General features: G+C 51.3%; 2 protein-coding genes across 3 annotated transcripts in view; one reads left to right on the forward strand and one right to left on the reverse strand.

Annotated features, from left to right (window-relative positions):
* The first annotated feature begins 340 nt into the window (after nt 1–340).
* Nucleotides 341–3,996, forward strand: SLFNL1 (schlafen like 1). The gene is made up of 4 exons (XM_037032549.1): nt 341–828; nt 1,379–1,899; nt 2,178–2,321; nt 3,248–3,996. The coding sequence occupies exons 1-4, from the start codon at nt 432–434 to the stop codon at nt 3,374–3,376; spliced, it is 1,191 nt and encodes a 396-aa protein (XP_036888444.1). The 5' UTR covers nt 341–431; the 3' UTR covers nt 3,377–3,996.
* A 2,279-nt stretch (nt 3,997–6,275) lies between these two features.
* The window catches only part of CTPS1 (CTP synthase 1), a 29,574-nt gene continuing 12,725 nt past the window's right edge, over nt 6,276–23,124 (reverse strand). For both annotated transcript variants that reach the window (XM_037032567.1, XM_037032568.1), the window contains 12 exons: nt 20,069–20,220; nt 18,676–18,808; nt 15,996–16,084; nt 14,873–14,967; nt 14,247–14,309; nt 12,514–12,557; nt 11,225–11,321; nt 9,936–9,991; nt 9,756–9,852; nt 9,080–9,224; nt 8,497–8,583; nt 6,276–7,163 (listed from right to left, as the gene is read on the reverse strand). In XM_037032567.1, the coding sequence (XP_036888462.1) occupies nt 8,499–8,583; nt 9,080–9,224; nt 9,756–9,852; nt 9,936–9,991; nt 11,225–11,321; nt 12,514–12,557; nt 14,247–14,309; nt 14,873–14,967; nt 15,996–16,084; nt 18,676–18,808; nt 20,069–20,220 (1,056 nt within the window). In that variant the 3' untranslated portion in view covers nt 6,276–7,163; nt 8,497–8,498. The remainder of the gene's footprint in view (nt 7,164–8,496; nt 8,584–9,079; nt 9,225–9,755; nt 9,853–9,935; nt 9,992–11,224; nt 11,322–12,513; nt 12,558–14,246; nt 14,310–14,872; nt 14,968–15,995; nt 16,085–18,675; nt 18,809–20,068; nt 20,221–23,124) is intronic.

Genomic DNA, 23,124 nt, shown 5'->3' on the forward strand with positions numbered 1-23,124 from the left:
GGGAGGGAAGTCAGGACCCCTGGGCCAATGAAAGGGTATGAGGAGCCTCAGAGACCTGAGTTCTGGTCCCCTCTGTCTCTATTTGGACACATGCCCCTCAGTCTTCCCTTCTGTGGAATGGAGGGACAGGCTCACAGGCTCCGTTCTCCAGACCTGCCTGACTCTCCGCTGCCCTGTCCTAGGCCTGGGGTGGGTGGCCGGCCTGCCCCTTGCTGCTAGTCCTTTGCCGTCTCTCTCTCTGGCTCTCCCCAGCCCCTGCCCATCTGTGAACCTCCCAGGAGCCTTACTTGGCACCCCTAGAGTTCCCTGGGAGGCCTGGGCCAAGCTGAGAGCCCAGGGCCTTGGGAACAGCAGCCAGCAGTAGCAACCCTGGAAGCCCCTCCAGAGACCCCCAGGAAGAGATCAGCACAAAACAGGTGCAGGAGCCCCTCATGGAGCCCCCAGGCAAGCAGCCCCTGCAGGAGCTCCCCACAGAGGAGTCCCTGCCTGTGCACTCAGGCCTGGAGCAGGCTCCCAGCACGCATATTCTCTACGTGGGCCACCTCAACCCCCAGTTCTCGGCGCCGGTGCTCACCTGTCTGCTCCGAGATGCCCTGGAGCAACTGGAGGTGCCAGTGGCACGGGAGCACATCGAGGTGGTGAGGCGGCGGAGGAAGGCCCATGCCCTGGTGCGAGTGGCCACCCACGCCGACACCCTGGCCTCCCTCCCCTGGCGCCTGCAAAGAGCCTTGGAGGAGCACCAGATCATCAAGGAGCTGGTGGCCCACGGGAAGGAGCTGGTGTTGGGAGTAGGTCCCCGGCCCGCAGACCACAGAGAGGTAAGGGAGGCATTCCCGGAGCCACCAGGCCTACAAGCCCCAGAGCCTCACCCAGGCGTATGGTGTGCAAAGCCTCACTGGGGTTTAAGGGAAAAGTTTCAGGAGGATCAGGAAGAGTCGGGGGTGGGGGGGACCCTCTGAGAGCCCCTGCTGTTCAGAGACCTGTAGCTGTCACATGGGACCTCAGGGCACTGAAGGACCTCCTGGTGATCCAGTCCTGGGCCTCAGAGGTCTATCCACAACCTGAGTGGGAAGAGATTGCCCCACAGGTGTCTCAGCTTCAGCCCCGGAAAGGAGAGCTCTTCTTACCCAACATGCATTTCACAGTTCACCTGGGAAGACAGCAGCCCAGCCAGGAAGAAACAGTAGCCATTTTGAGCCCTTGATCCAGCAGGCATTCGCTCACTGGGTGCATGATCTTGGGAAGAATGAGACCCCTCCACCTGGGAGGGGCCATAGGGATTCCTGAGTGGGAATCCCTAGCATGGTGGAGGTGGGTGTTCTGGGCAGCCTGTCCCTCTTGGTGCCCTGGTCTGGGCTCCCGACTCTTGCCCCACCCCAGCAGGAGGAAGACAGCGGCCCGAGCCCTGGCCCCAGCCTGGGCCCCAGTCGGAGCCCCGGCTCCGGCCTCCCACGGGCCAGGAGAACCAACGCCCTACCTGCCCAGGCCCCAGCGTGGCCTAGCTCCCAGTACCAACCCAGGGGCACATGCTCGGACAGCGCCATCAAGCACCAGGAGATCCAGGGACAGGAGCGGCTTTTCCAGGGAGCCTTCCTGGGCAGCGAGACACGCAACGTGGAGTTCAAGAGGGGTGGCGGCGAGTACCTGAGTCTGACCTTCAAGCACCACCTGCGGCGTTACGTGTGCGCCTTCCTCAACAGCGAGGGCGGCAGCCTGCTGGTGGGCATCGATGACAGCGGGCTGGTGCAGGGTGTCCACTGCAGCCACCGCGAAGAGGACCATGTGCGTCTGCTGGTGGACTCCATCCTGCAGGGCTTCAGGCCGCAGGTCTTCCCCGACGCCTACATGCTCACCTTCATCCCCGTGGTCAGCACCAACGCCAGCAGCACGCCCCTCAAGGTGCGCTGCAGGACAGGAGGGTCTCTGGGGCTGTTTTGCCATCTGTCGTGGCATCACTCTACACGTGATGGCCCAAATATACTCTGCCGAGCAGTGCTGGGCATGAGGTGGTGGCAAAGACGAGTCGAGGAAATGAGTGACTACAAAAGAGACTTGAAACAGCCCTGCCCCGGCCCCACCAGGCTGCCCCCAGGCCCGGGAACCAGGAACAAGCAGGGTGGTGTTTGGGCGGCACACTGCCGGGTGCCGCATCCAGAGCTGCTGCTGCCCTCACCCAGGTGATCCGCCTGAGCGTGCACGCCCCCAAGGCCCAGGCAGAGCCGCAGCTCTATGAGACAGACCAGGGAGAGGTGTTCCTGCGACGGGACGGCAGCATCCAGGGCCCGCTGACCGTCCACGACATCCAGGAGTGGTGCAGACAGGTGAGTGGCTGAGGCCGCCCCCCCCCCCACCCCACTCACTGAGCAGTCCTGGGCCAGCCCTCGAGTTTCCCTTGGTGCTGCAGTGCCCCGTGAGTGTGCCGCAGGGGCTGGATCAAAGTAACCCTGCTACCTCCTCTCCTCCCCTGCTGTGTGGCTTGGGGGAGCCAGCAAGTAGAATATTGAGAAGTCTTAAGACATCCCAAGGACTCTATATCAAATTTTGGGGGAGAATCTCAAGATAGGGGACAGTGAGTGCTAGACAGTGTCAAAGAAAGGCATTTTTGTGAAGCAAACATGAGGTGGCAGAAAAGCAGAGGAGGGCAAGGGGCGCACAGAGAGAAGGACATGGGTGGTGGTGGGAGACAGAGGAGGCCTGCCAACCGGAGTCTGCCTCTGATACTCAAGGAGGTTGCAGAGGATGGGTCATCCCAGGGCCTGAGACACTCAGCTTCCTTAAAACCCTAGGGCTGACTCAGCCAGGGGTGGCTGCACGGCCAGAGGATTTGGCTTCTCCACCTCACAGGGCCAACCCGGTGCCGAGTGGCCTTGAGCAAGCACCCCAGCTCTCTGAGCCTTGCCTTCTCCATCAGTTCAACCCCAGGAGGAGGGTGTGAGCACCTGAGAGGAAGTCAGTTTAGACCAGCAATTTTCAGCTGGGGTGCCCTAAGAATTTTTAAAATGTTCAACATCTGACGATTTAGTCAGGGGCACTGGCCTCTTTTCCCTGAAACCGTCAAATAAAAAATGACGACAATGAACACAACAATAGCCGTCTGGTGTGAATGAATCAAAATTATACTTATTTGTCAGACCCGCAAAAACTGTATTTCGTGTGCCATATAGTTTTAGTAATTAGCTTCTGCATGCCACAAAACAAAAAAGGTTGAAAATCGCTGGCTGAGACACCTGCTTCTATGTCCCTGCAGAAGTGGGCAGCGGAGCAGAGCAAGCTGGAGCAGAGGGTGAAGGCATTGACGGTGGAGAAGGAGCAGCTTCAGCAGCAGCTGCAGCAGCTGCAGCGCAGCCCCGTCTCCTGCACCTGCTGCGTCCTGTGAGGCCCCACAGGCCAGTGAGGGCAGGGGAGAAGCTGCCGCTCTCCTTGGGAGATGCTGCAATTTCCAATTGGAGCCAAAGTCCTCCCAATAAACCCATCTGGCTGCTCAGAGGGCGCTCCTTTGGGAGCACTGCACACTCACGGGCTGGTCCCCAACGTGGCTTCAATCCTGAGCAGACCCCGGACTGGGTAGCTAAGAAATTGCTTTTAGCATGATTTCCAAGGAATCTTACCTTCAGAAAGAACCTGTAAAAACCTGGCCAGATCTATACTAGGGCTGAGCTAGAAGGGACCCTACCTGTCCCTACTATGTTCATCTTGCCCAGGCCGGGGTCTGTTGACTGCGGTTGGCTAGACAAGGCCAGAAAGGAATTTGTGATCTTGGAAAAACCCCCGTGCAGACGGCAAGGTGCATCGCTAACTGTGGTTACAGGGCCAACAGGCTACCTTGCAGCCCCCACCCCTGGCATGCTGGAAATTGTGATTCGTGTAGCTTTTTAATAAACTACAGGAACCTGGGGCATGAATGATTACTTCTAGGACACCTGGCCAGCCAGTTGGATGCAGCTGGGCTACAAGTCCCTTACCCAGTTCTGTCCAGGTCAAGCCTGCCCTGGGTTTTTACCACTCAGAGATGAGGGAGAAGGAGCCCAGATGGGCAGGTTCCAGCCCAGCTCTGCCTTAATGACTGGGTACTTTGGAGGTCAAGTGCTACCTCCTTGCAGCTAACGGTGCACTTGGTCAACATCAGGCTTGTGCCGTGTCTCTCCAGCACATACAGCTCCACAGCTCCTGCCCCAAAAGGGTCAGACCTCCGTTCCAAGCGCCCTCTGGCCACTGGAGCAGTCCCGCTCAGCCATTTCCCCGCAACCATCTCCACCAACAGAGCCAGAAACACTAGAAAGGCAGCATCTGAATCAGGACAGGCCTGGGCTCCCCAATACCTTGAGAACAAAGCCCACACCATGATCTACGTGGCTGACCTGATCCATCTGGATCAACGCCTCCTCTAGCCCCTGCTCATGCACTCCAGCAACACTGACCAACTTTTTTGTTTAAAGATTTTATTTATTTTTAGAGAGGGGAAGGGAGAAAGAGGAAGAGAAACACCAATGTGTGGTTGCCTCTTGTGCGCCCCCTATTGGGAACCTAGCCTGCAGCTCAGGCATGTGGCCTGACTGGGAATGGAACCAGCAACCTTTTGCTTTGCAGGCTGGTGCTCGCTCAATCCACTGAGCCACACCAGCCGGGGCCCCACTCTAGTTTAAATTACACCCCCGCCCCCTCCCTGCTTCCACGCCCAGGCATCTAGCCCAGGCATCACAATCCTCAGAAATGCTCTGACTGGGAAACAGCGGGTTTCTACACAGGCAGGTGCAGTCGTGTTGCAGTGGAGCCATTCCAGGCTGCGAAGAGCCAGCCTGGAGCACCTGGGTTGGACACCAGAAAACCTTCACCCAGTTTCCTCCCACAAGGCCTCTGGGTGCTGGTCAGTGGACACTGGGCATGGAAGACCACCCTCTGATGCAGTCTCATTCCTAGTACAGTCTCCTCTGCACAGCTGGTTGGCAAGGTTGGTCAGGCTTCCCAAGCCACGGAAAGGCATTGGGGTCCCTTTTCTACAAAGTCGTGCAAGTGACCAGCAACTAACAGCTGGTCATCTGAGACACTCTTAAAGGTGGGGTGGGGAGACATCTAACCACTGTGGTTTCTGCAAACCACCTCACACCACCCAAGGCGTTTTCCCAGGGGGCACTGCTGTCACCACCTCACCACCGGCCTGTCAGAGCCCTCAGTCCAGAGAGCAGCCCTTACAAACAGAATTGATGACTGTCTGCTGGGACCGCCGGCCCTATAGGGAGAGGTGGGTTCATCTGGTAAGTCCCCCTCAGAGTACTTTGCCAGGTGAGTACGAAGGCCACCAAAAGTGAAGGCATTTTATTTTGGCCATGAGATAGGGAGTCACAGGCATCTGGGCTGCTCTTGGTCAGGAAGAGGAACAGCAGCTTCTGGGCCTCAGCAGTGACTTGGCCCTGGACTAGTCAGTGAGGAATGAAAGGGACCCACTTCCTTTCTGGGTCTCTCTGATGGGGGAACGCAATGGGAAGAAACCTTTTCTCCCCCATCCCCGGTTTCTCAGAGGTGAATGACAGCTGTTGACCAACAAGCAACCTGGCCTGAGCCCTGAGCCTCTGCAGAGGAGAATGTTCATGAATAGCCGTGCTCAGCAGCCACAGCATCACTAAGTTCAAAGGAAAAACCATGCAGGGAGGGCCACGGCCTGGACTCCAGGCTTAGGGAGTAGGACCCACAGGGCACAAGGCAGTTCTGCAGCCCCGGCCCTGTTGTGGGGGGGGCCCGGTCTGGCCCGGCAGCGGGAGGGCTGCCTTCATAACATGTCCATTCCCCCTTTCTCAAGAGCAAACAGGGCACACAGCGCCCATGCATCTAAGAATCTCTTTTCTTTGTATGCTGAGAACCTAAATTTGATGTCTTTGGGGAAATTCTGGTTCCTACTTTTAAAAAAAGTCTCCTCTATCAATTTTTTTAATCTGAGGCTATTTTTTAATTGATTTTAGAGAAATATTGATGTGAGAAACATGGATTGGTTGCCTCCTGTACACACCCTGACTGGGACCAAACCCACCGCCCAGGCATGTGACTGACCAGGGATCGAACCTGCAGGCTTTTGGTGTGCAGGTCAAGGGTCCCATCGACCAACCACCCAGCCAGGGCTCCTCTCGTAGTTTTTGAACTAACCATCAGATTGTCTACTTGAGGCTGCCCAGCTGGAGGAGAGCCTGGGGCTGACAGGTAAGGTGACCGACCACACACAGACACACCTGGCACTTAGCTTCCGTCGGCTGTGACACAAGTGGGTTACAAACAAAGTGCGAAGCTCTTGTTCTGCATTATTTATTTCTTAAGTTAGAGTATACAAGTCCAGCCAGAATATAATGGGCACACAGCAGTGCCTGTCATGACACCAAGTGAAGAAAATAGAGTTTCATATGGCCTTTCGACCGCAGTGACGCCGTCCTGGAAGGAAGAATTGCTTCAAGCAAAGCTGTCTATATGTGAGAGGGTTTTAGAGGCAGCTTCCCCCCAAATTCTTTGTTCTTTTTTAAGCGACCCCTTGATGCAAGGAGTGTTTCCCAGCCCCAGGAGAGAAGTACAGCCAGGGGGCAGGGATTCTAAAATTGGGCTTCAGAGACACAGACTTACTGCCACTTCGTGTGACAGCAAACTGGCTGTCCCTTTGAACGGGTACCAGCCACAGTGGGCACGGAGAGTCCCCGCGGCACAGGGCAGTGCCAAGGCTGTTTCTGGTGTCACTGCCCTTGGCGGCAAGCCCTCGGGTCGCCAGCACCAAGTGCTGTGTTAGCCACAACCCCCCTCCAAGCTAAGTGCACGAGGCGCACTCCTTATAACGGTCTGGGCCTCCCTGGGGAGGCAAGAGGCTGCGCTCTCGAATCCGGACTCCCGGTAGCTGGAGGAACGAGGTGACTGGCAGGCACTCTGCCAGCCCTGTCACCCACTCCTGCCCAGATGTCCTGCTTCTCGGTTGAGGCTGGGGGACCGAAATGGAGAGTGCCAACACCAGGCCTCACACCGTGTAGGAGCCGAGGCACATGAAGGGACATGCGAGTCACACAGTCTTCCAAATACCTTTCCCCCATAATAAAATATTCTTAATAAAAACATAATTTAAAGGAAGTGTCAAAAGCCGAGTGTAAAATCAAAGCTGTAAACTCCCAAAGTCTGAAGACTCTCTTGAAGAATCACCCCTGTTTAAAAAAAAAATAAAAATAAATTAGCAATTCTGTTACATGTATGTTAAAGTAGAAAAGTCAGGATTTTTATCAGCTGCTGGGGTAAACTATGTCTTTTTCTTTGAAGACTAGTACGAGCCTAAAATGAATAATTACAAGCTAAATTCATAACCCCTCTGAAATCTTACATTTTTAAGATCTTACATGGACTTCTGCATCTGCCCCAGTAAGAGCCCTTTCCACAGCACCGCCTCCTAGCCGTCCCGCGGGCAGCGCGTTCTCCACCCAGCGGGGCCAGCAGGGACCCACGTCACTGACCAAACCTGCGCCCCGACCGCTGAAGTTTCCTTTCTCTCTGTTGAAATTTCTTAGACTATGGACCAGCCTCTCGCACACCATCAGGTGGACGGCACCCACCACTCCCTGGGGGCTACACACTCGCCCCGGGGAGGGTAAGCAACCACCGCCCCCTTCCCCATACCAGTCTACCCCTCTCGCCCACCCACCTCATTCCGGTTATCACAGGCCGTGTGCCCGTTCAACCAGATCTGCGCAAAGCAGAGCCCAACGGTGGTGAACGCAAGGTACGGGGGAGCCAAGGCGGCTACCTGCCCGTGCCCTGGGCAAGAGCTCCTCTTAACTGTGAGGGGACCCCCACCCCACATATGAGACCATGCCACATCCCTGGCTCTCCTTTCAGACCCCACAGATCCCTGACTGACACCCCCAACCCCCTCTGATACCCTCAGCAGGAGACTGTGCTGTGGCTGCCACAGTTCACGCAGTTGCCTGAGCAGGACTTCACGCCCCTCATGGCGGTGCGCACAGCTGCCGTGCTGTGTGGACTCACGCGCCCTGTCACTATAAAGACTCATGTGCTGAGTTTGTTCAGAGATTGTTTGCACTTTAAGGGATCTCCAGAATAAGCAGCAATTAACATCGAAGTGCTGCATGTGTAATTTCTACAGCTCTGCCTGATGAAAGCTGAGGCTCTGCAAAAATGACAAGCACCACACTGTCACACTCGTCTGCCCCCTCGGGATCTCCAGTTCATGGATCCAGGGAGCATCAGATGGCTGAGAACCCAGTTCTCCGGGATCTGGTCAGACGGGCACCTGAACACAGCGATCGGCGAGGAGACGCCGCCCAGGCCCGGAGCCCCAGGAGCAGGGTGGGCCACGGTCTGTCCCAGGAGCGGTCGCACCCATTTGATGCCCATGCCAACCTCACCATTTCAGTCTCTGACAGATGAAAATTTTAACACTAAACTCACGATATTCTTGCAATTCTAGGGTTACCACCATTAACAACAAAAACCTAAACTCAAGCTTAAAAATTCACACGTTACCTTCAGTCATGATTTATTGACGGAAACTTCAGTTCGGTGATTTCCGAGTCAGGGGAGCTGCTCCCGCTCCTGTCACTGTACGTGTCCCTGTGGAACCCACATGGCTGAGTCATCATCTCCCACCAAAACCCGCCAAGCCCGTCTCCGCGATCACCGTTAGCACAAGGACATTCGTCTGCACAGAGCGGACGTCAGAAAGACTCTGCACTGCGCCACACATTCAGCATGAAGCTGTAGAACTTCTAGTTACAAAAGATACACATCGGAGTTACGCTTCAGTCTTGATCCCCCAACCATCGGCTCAGAGTAACTAACAGGCTCCGGGTTAAGGCACACAGGCCCGTGACACTGCCCAGGCTGTGGCCGGCACTCTGGGAAAAGCCACAGCTCCCCTTGGACCATAGGGTCCTACTTATAGATGTAGCCCCGGAACCCCAATGCTACAGACAGGGGAGCCTGAGCAGGGGGAAGGTCACGGCAGCACAGGAACACCCTGGCTCCTGTGGCTCTGCTCACCACTAGGGGGCGACGGCGTGCTGTCATAAACCCGTGACCACCTGGAGGACGGGCGAAGTGGACCCACCTGGGCGAGAGCCTGCAGCCTTTCTGGAGGTAATGCTGGAGCCTCCCCACGGAGGCTAGGAGGAGGCCAAAGTATGGTGGGGACGGCTTGATAGGTCTGGACAGGAACTCGGGGTGGTACTGAACCCCGACAAAAAAGGGGTGCTCTGAAATAGAGACGCGATAGAGAGAGCTTCGCTATGTGTGTGCATGTCAATTGCGGACAAGGAGGAAAAGCTTGTTAAATGTTTCACATTCTCACAAACACTAATTATCTGAAAACAGTTTCTTGATCAGAGCCTGGGAAAAGTAAGCACCGGGCACAGGAGATGTGAAGCCCCCTCCCTACACGCTGTCACAGTCCCTGTCACAGTCCCGTTGACGGGACCTCCAAGGGGCTGCATCGTGCAGGTCACCTTAGATCAGAAAGTGGGGCTCGCACACCAAGTCCACACTCTTATCCCGGAGAACGAGGGACCGAGGCCAGAGGGCACAGCTGCCCACAGACACCACGGCGCAAAGCTCATCCTTGGGGACCCTGCTGTCCCAGGGCTCCAGACGCCCTCCGCCCCCCAGAGGACAGCGCTGCTTCCCAACTGTGGGAGGTCGAGGGCAATAAACTAACGTTTTCATATTTTCCCACACACCAAGGAAACCTTAGTAAGTTTCCCACTGAACACAACAGCCCAAGTAATGACCTTCCAACTCCACAATCTCCATCCTCTCTCCTCCAATGTCTTGGCCAACAAACTTCAAGCCTTGCTCCTCCAAACACTTTTTCAAGACTGGGTTCACCTGTTGACGAATGAGGAATAACTTCTCAGCTTACTGTCCCCAAAGTAACAGATTATTTCAAGTCACAAATCTCGATTCCTCACCTCAAATCTGTGGCGGTGCCTCTCTTCCAAGTAATCTGGATCTCCATAGAGTTTCCCTGGCAAAAAAAAAAAAAAAGGCAAGTAAGCTGATGTAAAGAATTCTGATTTTACAAAAAATAAAAACCCTATTCACAACCATATCCTGCTTTCCACTTTCCTTCTATCACACACACAGTCAGGCCTCTGCAGATTACTGCCGGGGCTCTCCCGCCCACCACAGCCACGGGCTGGGAGCGGCGCAATGGGGACTAAGTCCGGGCTTTGACTCTCCTGGACCACACAGCACAACCGACTATGACAGAAACAGACTTGCACCGCCACCCGCCAACACACGGTCCCTGAGGCACAGAGCGCTTCTGCTGCAAACTTCCCTGGAGAACAAATCAGGATGCAGCAAACGCCCCAAGCCCCGAGAGACATGTGTTAGGAGCCACACCGGTGACCACTGGGGCCAGCACTGGGCAGTTAAGTCACAGTCGTCCAGATCCTCAGCACCGGGGGGCTGCTGTGAACGAGTAAGGGCTGCGCTGGCAAGTGGGCTGTTTCACAAGACGCTCGGGTGGCCGGGCGAGAGCCCCACCCCCACGGAGCGTTAGAGGTGGAAGGACTCAAGCTCACACCGTCGACTCCAACCATGCTGCTGCTGCCCAGGCCCTACCGGACACACAGCTGCCTCTGCTGATGCAGGGTGGGGCGAACGCAGGGCTACAGCTGTGAGTACACGAGACAGTTTACTCCCGTATCATTATTTAATTACAGTATTATTTTCCATATGAACTGTAACCCTATTTTGCCCCACCTTGTATAGACAGAATTTTCCTAGTAGGCAAGAAAATTAAATCTTAATTTTCTTAAATATTTTCCGCCCTAAATTTTCCCTAAATCTTTAGCACCTGCAGGTATTTTCAGAATTAAATCTACCTAGGTTGAACCTTATAAAACTGCCATTTTCTTTTTTTGTGGGACAAAAACTGCCAACATCAGCCATTTCATATGGTTTAATCTCACAGATTAGGTAAGGAACAGATTACAATGGATTTCACCTAACTGCCTCATTCCGGTGACACACCCACCTGCGGTCCCCCCGCCCTGACTGCACTGCCTACCCTAATACCCACGCTGCGGCTTCGCCTGTTTCGGTGTGCCCGAACAGGGCACCGCTGGGAAGGGACAAGAACTGCTCAAGTGAGAACAGAACCAGACACCCCAGAGCCCAGCACCACCCGTGCGTCCTGGAGGAACCGAGCCCAAGGCTAGGCCTCTTTGGGGGCGGGGGAGGCCGCTCTTACTCATGACGGAGTTCTTGGTCTGGAACAGGGTTCTCCTCTTGCCCAGCCGCATGGTCCCGCCCATCTGCCCAGGGTTGTGCTCTGGCATGTCTATAACCTGGAGGTGTGGAAACACAAACACACACTGGCAGGCCGCTTCCGTTACAGACGGACCGCCGGCACTGAATGAAATGAGCCTGTGCGGAGGCCCTCATTCCCCAGCCTGTCCTTGTAGGAGACGTCTGTCACAGGGGAAAATGCCTCCCAATGAGTATTTTTCAACCATCACTGAGTAGGGGATGTATCCTCTGGCCGGTCCTGTGCCCAGCGCTTGGGCTCACAGGTGCTGCTGGGCGGCAGCAGTTCTCACAACGATGAGCACAGCTGCACGTACACCGGACAGGACCTGGGGTCACACACGTCCCCCTGTGCCGTCTGACCTTCTCTGTGCCCTGTGCCTTCACTGCCCCCACATTTCAAAAGCTTTGTTTTTCTCCTGCAGTCTTGGTATTAGCAAAGTTCAATTTCAAGTCGACAGACATATACTGACGAGGTCGAAGCACCTTGAGACCAAGAGCTTTGCCCATCCTGTTTAACGCAGCTTCCTCGGGGTCAAGAACAGGCCTGCCGCCCCTGGGCTGGGGGGTCAAAGACAAATGAGGCACCGTCCTTGCCCATGAGCCACGTTCCTCTGGGAGGAGAGACAGCGTGAGGCGTGCTGGTCTCCAAAGGCTTCGGTGACCATTAAACAAATCGGTGCTACGTGCCGGAGCTTCTTTAATGATATGCTCATCTCCCAGCAGTGGGGGGGATTAAATGAATCAATACACGGGTGGGCAAAAGGGGGTTTACAGTTGTGAGTACACAGAACAATTTCTGTGTTACTGTTTATTCTTGTATCATAGTTTCCCAGATGCACTGCTGACCCACTTTCGCCCACCCCTGTATATAAAGCAGTAGACAGTGCTCAGCACATAATAAGAGCCTGTAAGTGTTCCGTATCAGTGTTACTATAAAGTGCTCCTGGGAGCTAAGGGGAGTCAGGATGGGGAATTACTTCAGGCAGGACCCCCCAGCTGGCTGGGGTGGCACCTGTCCTTAAAACCCTTTGTGGCGATCTGGGAAGAACAGTGAGAAGTGATACAGGAAAAAGGAAACCCCTCCCGCGCAGCAGGCCTGAGAGTCAGGTCCACAGGGTTCTCTAGGACGCACCCACGTGGCCTCACTGCCTGTCTCCAACCACCAACCACCTTCATCGGTGACCCACTCCCACCCTCCGAGCCCTGGTGAGAGGCAAACACTGGACTCACCACAGGATGGCTGGTGTTGGGGTCAAACTCTGTGGAATTGGCATCTGAAAAATCAAAGTATTTGTGCTATGAAAATATTTACAAACAAACCCAATTTCTTAGAAGTTTCATTCCTAAGCTCACAATCACAATTTCCCTCCTATTTAAAGTCATTCGGTGATTAGAACAAAAAGTTGGGACAGTATTTTAAAGATATAAAATATACACACAAGCACAGTTTCTCCATTAAACCCGTAACTCTCTGGGAGGGGTCGAAGCCGTACAAAGTGGCAAGGCGGAAACTGACTGCAGCCTCAAGTGTGTCCACTTTCCGTCTCAGACCATCTCCATCTGGGGCGGGTGAGTCCTGTTTCTTCATCCTCAGCACCTTACACGTTGCCCCACTTAACTGCCTCACTCAACAGCTACATCAGAAACCAGCTCATTTGAAAAACCTAAAAAACTTTTATCTTTTGCTGAATTGAGCATAAGCAAAACCACTAAAGACTGGAAAGAAAACAGCCAAGCCACTCATCCTCCGGGGAAGGTGAGTGGTGGCAGGAGGTGACGGCTGCGAAGGGGCAACAGTGCCCAGAGGAGCAGCTCCGGGGGGGCAGGGGGAGGTCAGACGGCACCTGCTCAGCAGCTGAAGCCCAGCTGTTACCAGCAGGCCAGCCACAGAAGAATCACACGTACTTCATAAAGCCAGACACTTGTACGTTCCTTCGGGTTGTTTTGGTTCCTTTTCTTAGAACTCAGGAGGTCTTTCTGAAAAGCTAGACTGTCAGCTGGGCTACAGGGAATGAGGGGCCGTGGCAGACTCTTCCAGCAGTGGCTGCAGTGAACCCCGCCCCCCGTATTCACATTGTGTGGTGGTTCCCCCACAGCCCAACCACCCCCTCTGGGCTCGGCCATGGGACACCAGCAAGTTCATCACATGCTTGTCCAGTGGGCTTGTCATTTGGAAGCTGGTCAGTCTCCATGCTGTGAGGCAGCTCAGGTTGAATGAGTAATTGATGAGCTGCCACATGGAGAGACCTTTGCGATGTCCCTGCCAGGCAGAGCTGAATGAAGGGCAGGGTAATCTCAGACACGCCACATGGCGCAGAACACCAGTCCCTCCACAGAACAGAGACATATACTACTGTGCTGGAAGCCAACGGGCTGTGGGCTGGACTGGACACAGTGACACAGGCAGCCAGGCACGGAGCCAGCAGGACTGTTCCCTGTCTGCCATCCCCGCGCTGGGCCTGTCCGAGTGCACTGTTCCATTTACCATTTGCAACCGTGTGAAGTGGACAGCAGTATCACCCCCTTTTACAGAAGGTACAGAGGCCTAGAAAGGCTAAGGAATTTGCCTCGATCATCCATACAAGTGATAAAGTCAGAATCTGAGTCCTGGTCTGACCAGCCCCACAGCCCAAATTCATAATAACTGCACAGCCTCACATAGGCGGCGTTTTCTCACTGACACCAGCTCGGGGATGATGGCCATGGCGACCAAAGTGTGAGGATCTCCACAGCAGGAATTACGGGGTCAGAGAGCAGCCTCAGCCGTGCTCCCTCCTTCCTGGGGGGTCTGCCTGGAGGAGCCGCGCCCTTCCTCAATAAAGGTCCCATTAACAGGCCCCGAGAGGTACTGAGAGACCGGGTGGTCCTTCTCCGTGGCCCCCCGATGACCCAAAAGGCACCAGCCTTCACACCTCCTGGAACGTGTAAGCAGGAGTTTAACAAGCTTTTAAATAGACTCTTACCTTGCCATCCCAGCACGTTTCTGGAAAATTCCACCACTGCCAGCTGCATTCCTAAACACACACCTTGCAGATGGGAGAGGAAAACAAATGAAGTGCCGCTGAAAAGGCGGCACCCACACTCCCCATCAGCTGCTGGTCCACGGCACTCCCATCGCAAGCCTCCTAACTGCCTGCGGTAGACAGGCGCCCGGCTATGTTTTGTCCATATCGGATTTCAAAAACTGGATCTCCGCGTATGTGAAGACTCCAGGTTTGGGAAGTTGTTCAGTTTTAGAAATAAACAATATTCTATTCGGTACATCAAAAAGTCAAGTCTCCCTGCCCCACGAGAAAGCATCCCAAGTCACTTCGCCCAATCACAGCCCCCTGCTGTTTCATGTGAGGGTGGAAAACAGTCTCCAATGTGTCTCGCCCAAAAGACAAGTTCAGTAAATAACCAAGATTTCCTGACATTTCATTGTGACTTCCACCACATCTACATGCAACTCAAAGTTTAAACTTCGCATCTTGAAGGAGGGTTTGAATTTCTCCCCAAGAGAACCAAACAGCCTGCCTTTGGCTGGGCTGATCCCTTTCACTCACAGCCTCCTGCTGGCACCTTCTTCATGCTCCTTCCTACTTCTTACCCAAAAAAGGCTTCTTCTGTTTCCGAGCCCAGGCGATAGCTTGGATTTTCCCTTCCGTCCCTCGAACGCCGAATCCTCCCGGGACCAGCACTCCACTGCACAAGAGAGCACAGCACAAGGTGACCCCTGTCCACCCGTCCGGCTCCAGATCACCACCCAGAAGCCAATTCCTGGATGCAGACGCGGTGAGGTTAGTCCGCACACCCCGCACTAGACAAGGTCTTTGACCACAGGCCTGCCAACGAGCTGAATGCAGACACGACGAACTTGGAGCACACACAGAACCGCGGACTTTCCTTAGTAACGCTACAACGTGCTCGTGGCGAGTGGAAACAAGATGCTACACAACAGTGAAACACTGCGCCCCACGGCCTGTCACAGGCACAGCCTCTTTCCTAGTGTTTAATCTGTATTAACATAAACACGGTTTATTAACCATACAGTGCTCCCCGGGTAGGGGAGGCCTTGCCTCTTCGGCACAGAGGGCCGCACCGACCCAGGGCCTCAGCCACAGCTGCGGTCACAGTCAGTTCTCCTGAACCAGAAACCCCTGCTCATGTTTTAGGGTTATAAACAGCAGCTGCTGAAAACAAACTACTCGCAATCCTCTTCTAACAAACACTCGTCAGACCTTCTGGGTGGAAAGCCTTAAATGAGCCTCCTCGATAGATGCAGACAGTAACCAGTATCAATGAAGTGAGAACAGGTTCTCTTCAGATTTGACTACACGGATAAGCTGTATTTGGTAAAGATGAAATCATCCAGAATGCAGGCTTTTCAATAAGGAAAAGACAGTTAAACAAGCAGATTTACTACCAGTACATGAAAGCACAGCACTTTGTGCATTAAAAGCACCCAAGCCGCCTCAGTTGATGTGGCTCTGTTGGTTGGGTGTCGTCCCACAAAGTGAAAGGTGGCCGGTTCAATTCCTGGTCAGGGCACGTGCCTGGGTTGCCGGTTCAGCCCCCACCGGAGCACACATGAGAGGCAACTGAGTAGTGGTGTTTCTCTCTCTCTTCCTCCCTCCCTTCACCTCTCTCTAATAGTAAATAAATAAAATCCCAAAACAAACAAACAAACAAAAGCCCCCAATTCCCTGAAAAGCAGAGGCAGAGCTACTCACTGGGCACTGCAGAGCTTCTGCCAGGCTTCGTGGTATCGCACGGGCTCCTCCTGCAAGGTGCTCGGCTCCAGGTCCGTGGAATCGATGTACTGGGGGCGGGGAGAAAAGGGGCGGGCTGTGACTCCAGAGTCTCGCGTGCTTTTGTAGCTTCTATGTGGTATAACCCATGTCCTTTCTTTCTCAGTTTTCAAAGTTTTAAAATGATACTCTTAATAGATTTAAACCTAGTAATCACTTAAAACAAGCACTAAAATCTTTCTCCTATTTTAAATTACAAGCATTTCCTTCAAAATCCTTTCACTCCCAAACCCATCTCCGTCCACTCGGAGCGCTGTCCGTTTAGGACCTGCTGCAGCAGGCTCCACAGTGTCTCTCTGGTCCACTTTCCCCTGTCCACCTCCCAATGGATTGCTTTTCATCATTTCAAATTTATTAGAGTTGAATTTACATACAGTAAAACATAAGCACAGTATCTGTCCCAGACCTCGGGTAGAGAAGATGAATTTTATCACTCACTCAGAGATGTGACAAACACTCATCAGACCTTCTGGGTGGAAAGCCTTAAATGAGGGGGCCACCTCGATCCACTTATGAAAAGGTACTGTCATCCCCAAAAGGTCCCTCTGCCCCCCGTAAACCACTTCCTGCCCGCTTTCGTTCACCACAGGTGTTGCATCTGCTAGAACGTCACGTAACTGGCACCACACAGTATGGAGCCTGTTCTGTCTGGCTTCTTTTGGTCAGCACGTTTCTGAGATTCATCCATGTTGCTGTGTATTTCACAGTACATCCCTCTTTATTACTGAGCAGTTGTCCACTGTAGGAACAGGCCCCGGCGTGTTTATCCACTGACTTGCTCTGGACATTTGGGTTGTTTCCAGATCTTGGCTCTTATGAATAACTGGCCCATTTATATAAAAGTATTTTTGTAGACACGTTTTCATTTCTCAGGTATATATCTGGGAGTGGAATTGCTGGGTCATACAGTGAGCGTGCATTTAACTCACAGGAAACCATCAGACTGTTTTCTAGGGGCCACACCACTTTACGCTCCCACCAGCACGGTCCGAGCTCTGCTTCCTCACCTACACTCTCAGCCACTCTGGGCAGAGTGTGCTGGTATCTCACTGTGATTTCATTTGCACTGATTTCCCTGGCAAATAAAAGATGTTGAGCATCTTTTCACATGTATTGTGGGCAGCTTCTATGAAAGTGTCTGTTTGAATCTTTTACCCATTTTTAATTAGATTGTTCAACTGCCTATTTCTTCCTGCCCTGACTTCCCTGAACACGGAGGCAAGAGCCAGGCATGGCCCAGCTGAGGACACCCATGACCGGGCCTTGGCCGGCCTGCCTCCAGACTCCTCCCATTCCCCACTCATCCCCGCTCCAGGCCCTTGGACATGCTCTACCTTCTGTCAGGAATGCCCTTCCCTTCTGCCTCATGCATCCTCCCAAGCTCACCTAGGTGTCCCTCCATGAGGAACTGCACCATCCTCACACATCTACTGAGGCCGGATCACCCATCTTCTGTGTGCCCCTGTCACACCTAAGAGACCCCACCACCATTCTAGTCACCTCTCACCTGTACCATCTAACACACAATAGGCACAGGCCACCTCCAAATGGATAAACCAATGAATGATCCAAAGAACTAGCAAAAACAGGTCAGAGCAGTGTAATGAGGTCCCGTATTTCTTAAAAAATGCGTAACAGGTCTTCCTACAGGAATCTGCTCACCGACACAAAGCAAGCTAGATTATCGCACTGGGAACCCCCTGGAGACATAGGAGGCAAACCCCAGTGTCCTTGGCGAGCACATCTCCTCCTGAGAAGCTCCAGCCAGGAGCTATGCCGCTGGGGAAAAGGTATGAAAGGGACAGGTGGAAGGTTCTCCGGAAGAGCGAACACATACAACACTTCCTCCATTCCAGGCACTGTACTCGGCACTTCATGTGAACTCATTTAACTCTTCTAATGGCCAGAGGAGGAAGGCGCCATCACTACCCCTTTTTAAAGGGGAGGAAACTGAGGCACAGAGGGTTAACTCACTTGCCCAGGGTCACATATCTTGTAGGCAATAAAGCCAGAATCTGAGCCCCGGCTGTGTGGTTCTGGAACCCACAAACCACTCTCTGCGCTCAGCTGCCGCAAGGAGACAGGCCGGGGCCACGCGTTGCCATTGCACCAGCTCAGCTCTGCCCTCCGTGGCACAGAACAGAACTCCCAACTGCTATTACTGGGTCCCACCCAGGTTCCCAGCACTGAGCAGGCAACTGGACACGCATTTCTGAGAAACCTCCCAGCCCTATGGGGTGGGTATCAGCCTTCCCACTTCACAGACGAGGGAAATGGAACCAGCAATTTTCAAAGTGCCGCTGGCCAGCCAAGACTCCCCATCCCCATAGGGCATTTGACTTGGTCACTTGATATTCAAACCCAAGTATTCACTGTCCCTCAGCATCTATTCTGACCATCTTTCCCCTTCATTATTTCCTGAAAATGCTCTGCTATTCCCTCAAAGCCAGGAGCCCACCATAAATCCTTTCTATTCCTACAAAGAAATTCTGAGCTCCAAAACCATAAAGCAGATATGTAGCACACAGGGGACGTCCAATGGCCTCCCTGTCCACGCCTCAGCTGCGCCTGTGCCGCAGCCAGTCTGGCCCTGCCTCCTTACCTTGATCTCCAGCTTGTGGTTGATGGCCAGTGCGGAATGCTCCAGAGCTTTAATGACAGAGGCGTACGAGTCTGAGAACTTGGTGTACTTCCCCACAAGGGCAATAGTGCAGGTCTCCAGCAAGCGATCATATCTGTCAACCAAAGGTCAAGAAACAACAAGTTACTGGAATGTACATACAAACATGAGGTCAAAACTCCTTCTAAAGAGAAGAAAAACAAGTCTGGGAAGAATTTAACAGGAGTGTCTATTATCTGAGTACCAAACAGTAAAGAGGAAACAGTTTTCAGATCCATGTGGCAGGCTTTTTAACAAAAGCGAATTTCAGAAGCTATCATGAAGAGCTGGCATCAAAATCCCAAGCATACTGGGGTGGTGAACACACAACACAATGTGCACAGCTGATGAATTATAGAACTGCACACCTGAAACCTTTATTTACCAATGTCGCCCCAATAAATTCAAAAAAAGAAAAAACCTCACACACATTGTTTTACAAAAAATTAAAATCCCAAAGGGCAAAAAAACTAACAGCAATTCACAAGAGTTAATCTGATGAAATAAATACTCAATATTATAGGACATACACACAATAGTCCATATTCATTAAAAATCTCCACTATAAACTTGAATTACTAACAGAGGAAAAATGTTTCTAACATTTTATGGAAAAGATCCTAAAACTGTGTGCCATTCTTGTAGCTACGTGAAGATATACATATAAATGGAAAATCTGAAAGGGAAAATGTCAAACTGAAAACATCACAGCAATGAAATGAGAGGTTCCTCCTCCCCAAATGCTGACTAATATGGTCCCATTAATTCTGTGCCCACAGTGAGGCACACCCAGCGCGCTGAGGCCCTGCGTGAAGACACCTGACGTGACGTGTGAACACACAGCTTTAGGAGGAAAGGAGAATGGGGACAGCTAACGTGGCGAGTTCTGGCGGCAGCAGTATGAAAAGACTGTCACTTCTGCTGGTTCTTTTCTGGAGCGGGGGAGTGCTATGTTCCCGAACACAGCTCAGGCATTTGGGATGCCACCCAAAAGTGCTCCAGCCGCGGCCAGCCTGTGTGTGTGTGTGTGTGTGTGTGTGTGTGTGTGTACACTTTGCACATGCGCACTGACCTACTGCCACTGGGATGCCTGTTCGCACTGATTTTCTAGTTGAAGGGAGACAAGGGTTTAGGTGCGCAATCTGAACTCACCTGCGACCTGGTGAGTCCAACTCTACAGGACTTCCTCACCCATGATGCAACCACGTGACAGCCGAGAGCCTTTCTTAGCGCCCCTTACCATTTAGAACCTTTTTCAGCAGGAGTTGAGAACACAAGAGTTGAATTCCCTGAGCCCCTAACAATAAAGAGAACAAGACTGGAAGTGCCAGCAGACCTGTCAGCCATCTCTTTCCACTTCATCAGCATCCTTCGTGACTGCCTCTCCACAGGAAGGTCAAGCCTCCTGAGGAAATAATCCACGACCCCCTGCTCCTCCAGCAGCAAGGGGACTCGGTAGATGGACGAGACGTCGTGCACGCAGATCACCTGTTCGAACGGCAGAAAAGGTTATTTGACGAAAATGAGTCAAAACTCACGGGGCTGACAGCCTCCTACTAGCTGTGTGACCTTGGGAAAAGAAAGTGTTCTAAATCTGAAAACAGAAAATAGGGCAATTTTCTAGACAAAAATATAAATGACCAAAACCAACTAACTCAAGAAGAATTTTAAAATAGTGGTGAGGGTTGAGGGGGGCAAAGGGGGAAAACTGGGACAACTGTAATAGCATCATCAATAACATATAATTTAAAAATAGAATAAAATAAAGTAAAAATAGTCGCTAATCTCTTACAAATATGGGTAAAAAAATCCAAAAGGAAAATAATAAATTACACACCAAACTACAAACATAGTTTAAAAAAAATCCTGTCCATGCAGGCTTGTCCCCAGAACAGAGCTTCTCAACTTTGGCTCCGCACTAGAGTCCGTTGGGGGAGCTTTAAAAACCCGTGGGACGGCTGCCCCCGCGGGGGATCTGGGAGTAGGAGGCGGGCACCAGTACTTTTCAAAGCAGAGTTTGAGAACCACTACATTAGGAAATTTAACAGTAGAATTCACTACATGAACAGGTTAAAAGAGAGGAAAAAAATACTTCAGTGGATGTAGGTTTAATAAAAATTCAAAACCTATTGCCCCGGCTGGTGTAGCTCAGTGGATTGAGCGAGGGCCTGCAAACCAGATGACCGTGGTTCGATCCCCAGTCAGGGCACATGTCTGGGTTGCAGGCCAGTTCTCAGAGCAGGGGACTCACGAGAGGCAACCATACATGGTATTTCTCTCCTTCCCTTCCTCTCTAAAGATAAATAAATAAAATCTAAAAAAAAATCAAAACCTATTCATAATAAAAATTCTTGGTAAATTATGAACTTTAGGGAAAATATTTTAAAAAGCCCCATAGCAAACATCATTTAGTTGCTATTTAATATTAATGCAAAAGTCTGGAACAAGGCAAAACTGGCCACTATCACTACTTTTACTCAGTGATGTGTTAGAGGCATTAGCCGTTACAATTAGATAAGAAAAAAATGTATATGAACTGAAAAATAATCCATCACCACCAACTGTATACAATATTATTGTTTAACCCACAAAAAACAAGAGAATTTGCAGGTAAACAACCAGAACAGAGTTTTAGTAATGTTAGCTTGGCTTGCGATCAGCATGTGGGTTGTATCTAATCAGGAAATATAATTTTTAAAAATATGCCATTCATATAGTAAATTGTAAATAGCTATAAATAAATCTAAAAAGCTTTCCAAAGATAAGTAAATCTAAAAAAACACCTTTGTAAAGAAAATTACAGATTATTAAAGGGTAGTCCTGTCAACAAATGGAGCTGGAGCAACTAGGCATCTACGGGCAAAAAGATGACTTCCAACTTTTACTGAAGAGTTACTATATAGAAAGGTCAACTCACAAAGGATCCTAGACCTAACTGCAACACCAAAAAGTGTAAAAGTTTCAGAAGAAAACACAGAAGACAATCTTTATGACCTTGGTTAAACAGAGCGCTTAGAAATGACACCAAAAGGATAATTGTGTAAAGGGAAAAAATGGATAAATTAGAATTCATCAAAATGTGAAAGTTTCTGTGCGCCAAAAAATACCGTTAAGAAAATGAAAAGATAAGCCACAGACTGGGAGAAAAAAATATGCAAATCATATCTGATGAAAGACTTACATTCAGAATATATAAAGAACTCTTGTAATTCAATCAGATAAGCAAAGCGACTTAAAACGCATAAAATTTGAAGTTCAAATTTAAATATAGAAATACTTGTCACATTTTTAAAGTGAATAATTTTAATGACAACCTGTTCTTTAACAAAATTGAACTACCTTCATTTGCTAGGATTAGAAATATCTAAAGTAACTGAAGTGTGGAAGCATATTTCTCAATCTGTTGAGATGTTGCTTCCAGGTGTGTCCTCTGTTCTGGCTCAAAGAAACTCATAAAACTCTTCTGCAGGTTTGGACATCCTCACATGGAGAAACACAGCCACTTCAAAACGGAGGCACAGCTGCCGTCCCAAAGGAACCCCCTGCACGTCTTACGTCTCCAACCTTGAGAATGTTTCAACAGGGCAAATAACCTTTGCACTGGGCCAAACCAACAGTGCATTCCAAACAACTCTTTACAAAACTAACAGGAAAACACAAATTCTGACTATTGAACTGAAAATTAAAGGCACTGTTTAGAATCAGCACTGCCATGCACAACTAAAGAATAACTTAGCGTGTTTGCACCTATAGAAATTCCTTCTTGAACTCATTAATACCAACAGAAATTCCTTTCTTCTATTCATGTAACTACTCTTTTTTTTCCTTTCTCATAGAAACCTCCTGCTTTCACCTTCTAACTGGAACACTGTTTGGGTTTCTACCTGAATTGGTGCTTCCCAAATAACAAAAAGCTAAATTAGTAATAATAATGATGATAATGGCAGTGCATGGTAAAAAAGCTGTTCATAACAATGAAATTATCCTGCTGCTCTCCCTATTTGTTATGGCTCCCTTGACCTCAGCTCAGGGGTCACACCCAGGGACCTGGTCGCACGCAGGCCCCAGGCTACCCTCACACCGGGAAGCCATCCCCCACACTGGGAGAGCACAGCTGGCTTCGTGGTAGTGAACGGCTTTCCTCCAGCCCTCTTGACTTCAAAGTCCAGCCACTGACTTTAACATTTCTATATTCGCTTCCATATTCCTGCTAGTCTGTAAATGGATTTCTCTTACTTTAACCCTGCTGTTTCATTCTCCCCTCTCCAAGCCAGCTGGGCTCCCCTGCTCAGTCTCCTGATCCTTAAATAACCTGGCAGCAAAACAAAGCATCCATAACTTAACCATAAAACACTTCAAATCCATAAAAACGCTTCGCCAACCAAACCCAAC

The sequence above is a fragment of the Sturnira hondurensis genome, unplaced genomic scaffold (genome assembly GCF_014824575.4).
Source record: "Sturnira hondurensis isolate 20B ecotype Veracruz unplaced genomic scaffold, ASM1482457v3 Scaffold0021490, whole genome shotgun sequence".
Lineage (NCBI taxonomy): Eukaryota > Metazoa > Chordata > Mammalia > Chiroptera > Phyllostomidae > Sturnira > Sturnira hondurensis.